The sequence below is a fragment of the Phycodurus eques genome, chromosome 17, assembly GCF_024500275.1.
Source record: "Phycodurus eques isolate BA_2022a chromosome 17, UOR_Pequ_1.1, whole genome shotgun sequence".
Taxonomy (NCBI): Eukaryota; Metazoa; Chordata; class Actinopteri; order Syngnathiformes; family Syngnathidae; genus Phycodurus; species Phycodurus eques.
In genome coordinates, this window is record NC_084541.1 from 18,193,869 (window position 1) to 18,206,277 (window position 12,409).

The 12,409-nt window shown below is 43.0% G+C and overlaps 1 protein-coding gene across 1 annotated transcript; it reads left to right on the forward strand.

Moving 5' to 3' along the window:
* Positions 1 to 4,473: 4,473 nt before the first annotated feature.
* On the forward strand, positions 4,474 to 7,532 carry waif2 (Wnt-activated inhibitory factor 2). Its single transcript, XM_061703233.1, has one exon. The coding sequence runs from the start codon at positions 4,474 to 4,476 to the stop codon at positions 5,506 to 5,508; it is 1,035 nt and encodes a 344-aa protein (XP_061559217.1). The 3' UTR covers positions 5,509 to 7,532.
* The last annotated feature ends 4,877 nt before the right edge of the window (positions 7,533 to 12,409 follow it).

The window sequence follows — 12,409 nt, forward strand, 5'->3', positions numbered from 1 at the left end:
GCCTGGAACCGGATCGAGTTCCAAAGTGCAGATTGAGCGAGGATTTTTCCTTCCACTCCAACTGCTTCGCGCCGGGCAGTAGCAAGAAAACGCCTTGTTTTATTTACTAGCGCTGACTAATTCGGATGGACGGTGAACCCCCGTTTATATATGTTCCACACCTACCGGCAGTAACCAAAAATCGAAGATATTGAGACCATATAAATACATTTATCACTCCCAGTTGAAGTTTACTATAAAACCGAAAAAAACAAACATTGCGTATTGAAACACCAAACTGTTCCAAACCATTTAATTTCACTTTAAGTCAACTAGCTTAATGCCATAATGTAATGCAAAACGCTATTATCGGGCTGAATATATATGTATAGAGCCCTATACACAGCGAACGGTTGTTAGCTTGTTTCTGATGTCACTGATTGATTGACAAGTTCATTTATGCTAAACCATGCTAAAGGCTAACCATGACTGAATGCTAATGCGACATGTCAATCAATACCTAGTCGGCGCGCCGCTCGTCATTAGGCTGAACTCAGCGGTACTTGTCGTTGTCCCGCAACGTGGCGGTGGCATACAGGAACGTGTTTAGATGTGACACCACAGCCACGCCGAGCGTCCTTGAACGCCCCGCGCCGACGCCGGCAATGTCGCAGGCCTGTATAGTGTGATGAAGTACGACGGGCAGCGCATCGTTCACGTTGCTGAAAATACTCGGCCATTAGTGAAGGAACATTTGCGGAGATCGACGAGGAGAAGCAGATCTACAATTTATTAGCATGACACTTTTTTTTTTTTTTTTTTAAAGGATGTGGAGCTAAAATTAACTTCATCATCAGTGCCCAATAAATAAAATATCCCATGGAATATTTCAAATTATTTAAAATAAGGATGGGGCATAATGATCCAAGGAAAAATTACTATGAAGTTAATAAAAGGTTTAATTATGAGATAATGAAGCAGTAATAATTACTTATGGCATAATAATGATTTGAAGGTACAGTATACTCATGATATATGGTATACTAATGATCATGATAAGGTATAATAAGCAATGTATGTAATGAATATAAGGTATAATGATGTACAGTAATATGACCTACCTATAAATAAAGAATAATGCTCTGAAGTATAACAAGATATCGTAATAATATAGAGTATGGTAATAAATATAGGGAATAACGATACAGGTATACCACGGATTATAAAGTAGAATTATGAAAAGGTATACAGCGATAGGGACCGAACCCTGGCACAAATTTGTGCGGAATTGATGCCCACCAAAATGTTTGTAATTGTCGACAGATGCCGTAAAATGGCGGCAAAGGTTTTAAAGTGTGAGTGTAAAGTTTTATCTTTTGCAAAGACTTCAATGGCAAAAGAAATCCTAATTTCCATAATCACGCCTCTTTGCAGTTTCTGCGTTCATTCCCAGTTTAGGTGGATGTATCAGAAGTCTCGACGGGAGAATACACGTCAACGAAAAGCACGCGATAAACGACTTGCACGCAAACGTGAGAATATGGCGCTTAGCCAGCAAAAGTGGACCAGCGCCTCCAGACATCACGGCCAAGGTCACGGCTGTTACCCGGCAGCCTTTGCTGAGGAAATCAATGAAGCGGCCGAGCGTCAAGTTGCAGGCCGCAGTGATGACGCGGGCGGGGGCTACTAAATCAGCTGAGACCCCGAGAGGTGGTCCTTGTGTGTTTGGACACGGCACAACGAGGTGCCGTCACGCCACAGGCTTTACGGCGCTCGATGGTGTTTTATGGAGCTTATCGCAAGCATCCAGACACACCAACGCACGTCCTTATCTTACTCCACACGACCTTGTGTGTGTACACAGTGGACCGAGACCCCACGCCAACACTACATCCACCCCGTACATGCACAAAATATATATATATATATATATATAAAATTCTATTGCCACACAAAATACAATTGTCCGTAACAGTGGTTGTCAAATACACAAAAAAAATCCTTCCAAGTATCCCAGTCATGACAAACATCAAAATATAGTAGCGCAGTTGGCCAGTGAGGTTTTATTACTCAAAAATGTTTTAATCATGAATATTAACACCGTTTTTAAATATTAGGAACAATTTTAAAAAGTATAAAAAATAATAATACATTTAAAGAGGATTGCACATAACAGTAAGTTGTGCCAAAATAAAAGTTACACATTTCCTAAAGATTAAAAGCAAATTTAAATACAACTGAACTGTACCGAGGCAGTGATCCATCTGTGTACCACAAGAGGAAGCACACCACACTTTGAGAACCCTTGCTCGCTAGATCACAATTACAGTAACTTTAAATGGGAGTCCTGCCACCATTTAAAGTGCCTCCGATTAAGCCCAAATGAAGTTCAGATGTTCCAGTAGGCTTTTCCTGACAGTTTTAGCTTTCTCACAGAGGTGTAAAGTTTTTTTTTTTTTTTTTAAATCGACACAGTGACATTTGGAACTGTTCAAAATTATAGACAGCAAACCAAGCCCCCCCAATTTATTATTATTTTTTTTTTAAAGACCAGTATAATACTTTTTCCCCCATGGATTTTGAACATCCTGTTACGGTCCTGGCTTTCAAACAGGGGTGTGTAGACAATGTACTTGCCGAACAAAATTAAGGTGTCATTTCACCTTTTTTTGTCTCTTTTTTTTTGGGGGGGGGGGGGGGGGGGGGGGGACTCACAAAGACAATGAAATGGTTGTGGTTGTTGTCAGACAATAATTGGATGCTAATCTTTGTGGAATCTCTGCAGCAACAAGGTAAATAAAGTCAAAAGTCAGCCGAAGCTTGTTGTTCCTTCCGTCCTCTCGTGAATACGACAGTAAAGCTCCAAGGTAGAAAAGCTTCTCGGATCTCAAGTTTTGCCATCGGACGACACAGACGACATACCAATAGAAATGCTCAAATCTGTGCAGGCAATGTTTCAGGTGGCATTAAGCGTTACAACAACGTCTTTGTTAAGGGTGTCAAATTTTTGGGTAACGAACGATGATTTTCGTCAGCATCGTTCGTTATCTAAAAAGAAGGGAAAAAAAAGACTGAGAAAGTTGAGGGCTGGTCATCGAACACCGGTTTGGAACATCCCACAGGTGAACAGGCTCATTGGGCACGGGTGGGTGCCATGATTGGGTAGAAAAGGAGCTTCCCTGAATTGCTCAGTCATTCACAAGCAAAGGTGGGGCGAGGAAGTCAGAACTGGATTTCAAGTTTCAAGCAAGTCCCAAATTACTGAGGGAGGGGGAATAAAGAAATTCAGCAAGTCGAGTTTGCTGTATCTCCCATGTCAAGTCGTTAAATTAACTGACAATTGTACAGTATTTCGGTGTTTGGTGATGAAATGCGGCACGGGATCGTGCAGTTGAATCTCTGTGGGCGCTCGCTGGAATTCAAAATAAAAAATTTTAAAAAATTAATAAATAAAATTGCTGATCCTTGGAGTACTGACGAAAGCATGAAACAACACCTGGGAACTGTTTTGTCGTGGTGAATAAAAATGGAAAATGTCTAAGTCACATTTGAACATACAATCCGCGATAAACTGGGGAGGGGGGGGGTCACTGCAGTTAAAATATGAATAAAACAAACCTTAATACAGTATCAGGTTTACAAATTGAAACATGTCATGATCAACAATTTAATCTCAATATAATTCTTACTTACCAGAGGTGGGTAGAGTACTGAATACTTTTAGAATACTATGACTCAAGTAAAGGTAGTCCAAATAATTATCCAAGAATAAATAAGTGAATAATAAGTGAAAAAAGTACTGAGCAACTTGTGAGTAACCCATGATTTATTTTAATTCCCCCCCCCCCATCAGAGCTCAAATGAACAACATAAAATCGGAAACAGCAAATTCATAAATCGACCAATAGCTTTATTTAAAACTAATAAATGAAATAAATAAAACACGAAGGCAAACTTTGATTTGGGATTGTGAAACTTCCCAAACAAAATATAAAAGTGAATAAGTTTTTTTGTTAGTTTTTTTTAATCTTTTGACTCAAAGAGTGACATTTTTCCCCTCGACAGATGTAATAATCCATTTGGTTTTGCAAGGCATTTCGTTCTTCCCAGAATGTAGCATTAATCGAGCAGCCATAAAACAAACGAGGCACTTTTAGGTTCAGTTTGACAAAGGGAACATTTGTTGTCAACAAAAGAGTGATTGACGGTTTGCTCTACGTAATTACGCTGCGACGTCAGCACACGCGCTGCGACGTCGTTGGGCAACTTTGAGCAACAAACAGCCCCGCATTTTGCAAGTTAACCTGAAAATGAGGTCGGGCGCGCAGTCTACAAGACCTGCTGTGGGCACGCGCGTGCACGTCTCCCGTGTGCCGTGCCCCCGTGAAGGCGACACGCACGCGCTGATGAGGAGCTGGGGTGGCGGGGTGCGCGTGCACGAGGGAGCAGATAAGTGCCGACGCTCGGCGCGCGGACGCTCACACGAGAGCAGAGATGCGGACGCGCGCCTGCGTGCGGCGGCGGTGGTGGTGGTGGTGGTGCGGCTGGGCAGCCTTCGTGGCGTGCGCGGAAGACGCGTGCCCGCCGGCGTGCGCGTGCACCCGGGACTCCGGCACGGTGAGCTGCGGCCGCGACAGCGCAGCGTCGGGTGCGCCGGCGCGCGTCCCGGCGTGGACGTCCACGCTGATCCTGCACGGCAGGAACGTGACGACGCTGCGGCGCGGTGCGTTCACGGCCAACGGCAGCGCGTTGGACGCGGCGGGCACGCTGTCTCTCTCCGCCAACATGATCAGCGCGGTCCAGTCGGACGCCTTCGCGGGATTCCCGCACCTGCGCGTGCTCGACCTGAGCCACAACCGCGTGGAGCGCATGTCCGACGGTGCGTTCAAGGGCCTGTGGGAACTCCGCACTCTATGTCTCAACGAGTCCATCGTGCCCGAGGCGGCCTCGCAGCTCTCGGCCGCGCTCGCCGCCGGCGACCTGCGCAGCCTCCACCGGCTGGAGCTGGCGGGGAACCGGCTCAGGAGCGTCCCCCTGACCGGGCTGGACGCGTTCAGGCACCTGCACCAGCTGGTTCTGGTCAACAACTCCATCCAGAGTCTGGGCCGGGAGAACACGAGCAGCCTGGAGCAACACAGGCGCGTCCGGGTCTACCTGGCGCAGAACCCGTTCCGCTGCACGTGCGAGCTAGAGGTGTTCTACTGGTGGCTGAAGAACGGCTCGCAGTGCGCCGACGCCTCGCTGCTGCGCTGCGCCGAACCCGAGGCCCGGCGCGGGGTCCCGGTGGAGCGGCTGCGCGCCGAAGACGTGGACTGTCTGAACGAGAACCTGGAGGCGGTCTCCTACGTGTTCCTGGGCATTGTGCTGGCCCTGATCGGACTGGTGTTCCTCATGGTACTGTACCTGAACCGGGGCGGTATCAAGCGCTGGGTCACAAACATCCGCGAGGCCTGCCGGGACCAGATGGAGATCTACCACTACCGCTACGAGCAGGACTCGGACCCGCGGCTCGCCAATGTGGCCGTCTGACTGCCAAAACCGCAAAAACCTTCTCGCACAGCCAAAGACTGAAGACTGACAGTCTTCACTAATACTTTATACTACTGTACTATCATTTCTGGCCATGAAATGCGTATACTGTAACATGCAAACAAAATACTAAATTGGGGTCACAAAATGACAATAATGTGTGCATGAAATGCTAATTGTGACCATAAAATAGGTACAACATGCTAACAATACAAATTATCTCCACAAAAGACTAAATTGTGGCAACAAAATACTAATTTAAACCCACAAAATACAGTGCAGCTAATGTTCGGATTTAGTGCAATGCAGATTGTTTCCCCCCCCCCCCATACTCATATCACACATATGCTGCCATATAATGAAATTGAGTAGATGTTGTGATTTTTAACGGTAAAATAAACGCTTCCTAGCCTAAACAAAACTGTAAAAAAAAAGAATAGAAATACTTAAAACATAAGGAATAAAATGTACATAGTGTACTACTGTATGTTAAAGAGATTAAAAGGTAAGAATACAAAAAGTGTTTACAAGAGGATGGTATGGGTTAGGAGTGGGCAAGATTAATTTATCTGGGGAGGTTCATAATGGCTATAAAATTTGTATAAAGTTTTTTAAAAATGTGGTCGCTACTTCCACATTTCACCTATTGCGGGGTGGTGTGGCACCTAGCCCCCGGGATAAACGAGATTACAGTACTAAATCTTGGTCACAATATACCAGTTTGGGGCCACAAAATGGGTTTAACGTCCGTTCGAAATAATTGTGGCCACAAAATATGAAGTTCTGGCTTCAAATTTATATTTTGTGGCCACAATATACTCATTTGTGGTCACACAATTGGTACGGCGTGCGTAGGAAATGCAATTGTGGTCACAAAACTGTCATTTAAGGCCACAATATAACAAATAATGGTGACAGACCATTTTGAGGGCACAAAACAGGTAAAACGGGCGAATGAAATACACATTTTTAGTTATGAAACAGGCATCACATTGTGCACAAAATTGTAATTTGTGGCCACAATATAAATTTTTGAGGGCAAATAAATATTACATGCTCACAGAATACTTATTTGTGGCCACAAAATGGTGCCAATAATACGACAAATTGAGGCCGCAAAAATATAGCCATGAACAACTTGGAGGTCCGGGTCAGCAAATGGAGCATAACAAACGGCAATGTTCAAAGAAGGTGCACTTGATTTGCTGACCCAGCAGCAGTCGAGGAATGATGATGATATGCGCACGGAATACGATTTATTACTCGCGACGCTGCCTAATGGCAGATTTTTTTTATTTTATTTTGCAACCTATCCTCCATTATTTGCTCAAAACTAATTTGCCTATTCACTGACTTTGGGTTCAGGCCGAAGAATTCTAAAGTATTGCTTTGACGCAATATTGTGGCATACTGGTGCCAAGGAACTATGTTGAAGCGAGGGGAGGAGCTTCATTCCGGTTGCTTGCGGGAGGGCTCTGTCCTGGGTTGCACTGTTCCTAATTCATTGGCACGAATTAGTGTTTTGTGGCCACAAATTAGCATTTTGTGTGCACGTTAATAAATCTGTCTAATGTAGCTGCAATTAAGCCCCTCCCACTCCTCCCGTGACGTGTATTCATAATAATAATAACCTTGCTTTGTCAGGCTTTGTCTGTAGCACAGAAGCTGAGATGTAGGTGGCAAATATATTTAAGATCAAAAGCCAACAAATCCATCACGTTTGTACAGCCTGCCTTACAACATCAACAATTATGAACATGGCAATAGTTATGCTTTCAAGAGAGAAACAATTAGCATGTGACAAAAAAAGAAAACAAGACAAGTGGACTTTTACTCCCGCATGCTCGTTTGTAAATATGCTTTGTAAATATGCCATTAAAGTGATGTTCGAGTCAAAAATCGACCTTAACGAGATGATCGAGTACAAGATTTTGCAGTGTCCACATCACGGGCGTTTTCACATTCAAATTCAATGGGAACTCAGTGTTAGCATTAGCCGCTTAGCATAACCCCTTTTTACTGGTTCTCACATGAAAAATAAAAAGTGTCACGTCAAAGTGCTCTCAGGAGGCTAAACGAGAGTGAAAATGCTTGTTTTCTTCCATTAACAGGTGATGACACCACTCAAGTCATAAAAGTGCTAAATGCTAACACAGCACACATCTATCATTACACTCACACACAACCAAAATGTTTACATAAACACAACTGAAATGCTCTCAAATACAACTGAAACGCTTCGTCAGTCTTTCCTCCCTAACTAATAAAGGCCGACGATATCCACATTCAACATTTATTAAGAATCAATGCCAACGCGCTCACATAGACATAAAAACGTTTCTTACTCTTTAGACGAAAAAAACATGGCCACTGGGTGGCACTGTCGCTCATTTTAAATTAGGCTCAAGCAAAATTTGATTCCAGCAAAATATTGCCTCCAACACTCGTGCACGCGAACGAAACGCTCACACACACACACACACACAATCACACACACTTATAACATCTCACATGCACCAAAACTACTCAAATGCGGTATCGCACACACGCCTAAAACACTCTCGTGAGAATGCGACTGAAACGCTCTCACACATGTTCAACTGAAACACTCACACGCACACACAAACTAATGAAACACTCTCACACATGTGCAAATGAAACATTCTTGCACACTACTGAAACACACTGAAACGCTCTCACGCATGGACAACTGAAACACTCTTGCACACTACTGAAACACACGCACATGAACACGACTTAAACTCTCTCACACATGTGAAACACACACGCTACTGAAACACTAATACACGCGCACTACTGAAAGGCTCACACATGGACAACTGAAACATTTTCACACTACTGAAACACACACACACACACACACACACACACGACTGAAACACTCTCACACGTGTGCAACTGAAACATTCTTGCACACGACTGAAACAGTAATACACACACACACACACACTACTGTAACGCTCTCAGACATGGACAACTGAAACACTCTTGCACACTACTGAAACACACATACACACTACTGAAACACTCTCACACATGGACAACTGAAACAGTCTTGCACAATACTGAAACGCTCTCAAACAGATGCTATCAAAATTGTAACGCTCTCACACTTACGTCGTACTGACACGCGGACAAATGGCTGAAACTTACACACACACACTCACGCACACTACTGATACACATATTTCAGTATGTTGTGAGAGCATTTCAGTAGTGTGCGCGCGTACGTGTGTGTGCAATCGATGCACTCTTTACAGTTGCTGACGCGTTTCCCATGACGACGACGACGATGGTGTAACCTTCATCTCAGCGAAGGATACACACGCTCACGCTCATACACGCACCCTCGCACGTGAACTAATGGACTTAACACACACACGTGCACGAAGTCATTTGCATATTTCACCGTTTTAATTGGAGCGCCGCCGCTGCCCTGCCAGGTCCGCAAAGATGACATTGACGCTCAAGCACGCCATCGAGGAAAATGGCGACTTCGATCAAAATTCGTGTTTTAATTTCAACTTCAGATGGACGACTCCTTTAAAGGACATGTGGTCACTACTTTAAAAAAAAAAAAAAAATTATTATTCATTTCAACTTTAGGTGGAGTATGTAACAATTAAATTCTAACACTTAAAACAAAAATTACATTTAAAAATATCCAATCTACCAATTCATGAATAAGGTACAAATTTGAACTGATATTTTAAAATGTTTGCCCTGTTAAAAAATATATATATGTTATTCCCCAAGTTTCCTTTCAATATTCATGTTTTTAATATTTATATTTGCTATAATGATCCATTTGAATATTTGTATTTTTATAAGTGATAATTTCTCATCATATTTTGCAATAGCTAATCCTATAATTTTATATTCCATCCATCCATTTTCTGGGTCGCGGGCGTGCTGGAGCCTATCCCAGCTATCATCGGGCAGGAGGCGGGGTACACCCTGAACTGGTCGCCAGCCAATCGCAGGGCACATACAAACAGACGACCATTCGCACTCACGTTCACACCTACGGGCAATTTAGAGTTGTCAATCAACCTAGCATGCATGTTTTTGGGATGTGGGAGGAAACCGGAGTGCCCGGAGAAAAGCCACGCAGGCACGGGGAGAACATGCAAACTCCACACAGGCGAAGTCGGATTTGAACCCGGGTCCTCAGAACTGTGAGGCAGACCCTCTTTGTCTCTGCCACCTCTTCTGCGGTTCTCCTGACATCATTGGGTACACTACCCTTCAGTCTGTTTGTGCTCGTAGCGAACTAGAGAGCCCACGTGGAGGCGTCTGACCTTGTGTACAAACCAACAAAAGCTCCGGTTCACGCTTAAGCCTCGTTAATCGCATCTTTACGTTGTAATTAAGAGCGGAGGGCAGCAAATGTGCTGATTAAAAAGTTGTTGGTGTCATGGAGGAAAAGAGTTAAACCAAGAGCACACATGGTCGTTATCGAACATTGGGAATCAAAATGAGTTAAATTGCGGACCCTGTGGCCTAAAATACAATATCATAATAAAATAGATTGCTTTTACTTTTTAACCGATAATGTGAGAATAAATGAAAAAAAAAAAAACATGTACGTAAACATGATCACTGGGAGCCATTTTCAAAGCAGCGTCCCCAATATTGCCAACAGTTTTAGACTATCTGGACTGACTTTTCAAGATCCACACAATACTATATTATTATGTTGTGTGACAATATAAGCAACCCACTTACCAAAAGAAACAATCCACTCGCTTCTTCTTTCACAAGAAAGAGTGTTTCTGATCAAAAATCAGCAAAAGCAAGCTTTTTGTCAAGCATAACAGTGACACTTTTGGTTTATGTGGCACTTGAAGAAAAGGACTTTTGAAGGCACAATTATCCTTTATTTACAGATATACAACGAAGAAACGTATCGAGGAGCGATTCACTGCCGAATCTTTAGCTTCTACTCAAAAGCTGTGCTGATCTCAAATCCAAAGCGATACAACGCCGCCATCTACGGGAATCTGTTAATCATTACGGTGTTTCACGAACCTGAATTTCACAGACAAAATGGGAGAGACGCTATTCCAAACCCACCCATTGAAACAAATATTACAAATATATACGTCGGTGGCAGTAAACGTTTGGATTCCAGTTGAATATAAACATCCACGGCAGTGAATGAGCTAATCAATTTAAAACATTTTAAATGCAAAGAAGAACATACCTCAGGTCAAACCTTACCAACATTGACTCTAAAGTTTTTCGGTGACTTTGGATGGAATTTTCATTCTGTCTCAATTTGGCCTGAGGAGTCGCAGTTTTGTAGGTGACCTGGTGGATTTGTTTTGTTTTTTTTCCATGCAAGCCTCTTGGGAGCTTCTTTTGTCTTCTTAATCCTTTGTACATTTGTCCTGGATCATCATCGTACTTCATTAAGACTTCATTTGAGTTTACAAGGGTCGCCCAATGAGAGCCCCCATCACACACAGAAAAAAAGTTATCACAAGACTAATGCAGTTGTTGTGCCTAATCAAGTGTCTAGTGATGCACACGCCGCAGGCTAATTAGCGAGCCGCATTAGCATCATGTCTGGGAAGATCGATTTTTATTACGCAATCTTTCCTGCTAATGAGGATCAATAATTGTTATGATTGATTTGATATACAGATAGTTTTTTTAAGGATGTTGGGCACTATGAATCAGTGATGACCTCAAGTCTGCATGCACAAGCACTTTTCCTTTGCACGTTTCCTCAATAGCTGAGTGCTGCCCCCAGGTGGACATTTGCATACAACACAACACTCGCTGGAGACCTCATTAGGTACAACACATCCACTTTTAAGATGTCATCCACTGGAATTCTTGTTTTCTGGACACCAACGACTTTTAATCAGCACGTTTGCTGCGCTCTGCTCTTCATTTTAACACAAAAATGAGATTAATGGGGTTTAAGCAAAGGCCAGGGTTTGGCCCTCTCCAAGCAGGAGGGCAGGGGGCAGAAACGGCAGTAAAACAGGCCAAAATCCAGATGGCGGGGGTAATAACTAAATGCAAAGTGCAAAAATAAATCTTTGGTCGAGATTTGAACATATTTACAGAGGTAGCCCACCTTAATTTCTGCAGGTTATCAGAGCATAGTATCGTGGAACAGACAACGATTTAGTCGACACAAGGTTGTATTAACGTGTATTCTACGTTATTTCACAATTCACAACACAACATTGCATAGAAAGACTACTTCTACAGAAAGAACATTCAGTGGTCAAAAGGACTTGGGATAATATTCATTAGCCATAAATAGCGAACTGGAAAAATGAACAACTTAAGGATACGTAAGTTAACAGTGTTTGTCACAGGGTAGTAGCTCCCCCAAAAAATCCTATTGTGCCCCTCTTTCAATACTTTTGGAGCTATTTTCAGAATTTTAGCTCAGTTGCCCAATTGTTTTGTCCGATGGTCCAGATGGTGTTTCTCTAAAAAGGACCGGCCTATGCTAATTAAGCGCCAGGAATGGATTTTTAATCATCAAAATCACGATCAAAAATGGACTGTAACCTCAGTTATGTTTCTCACATCTTTGGCGAGTTTGATGCTATGCAAGTGCAAACAAAGTCCCTGTTCCGCAAGCAGTTTACTTCCACAGTCACCTTCAAAAGAACGACAAACACTTATGAGTCTTTAAAAATAAAAATACTTTGCAGATTTACCCTCTGTTTGCAGGAGTAAGATCACATGCAGGATCAACAAACAGATATTATGCTGTTCTAAGAATGGAGCAATAACTTCACACGACCTACCTCACCGTGGAAGAGCTAAGAGCTTTACAACAAAGGCACAAATGTTCAAAGGAAAACTGCTTACGTACCAAACATACATGCAATAGTAGCAACACTCGATA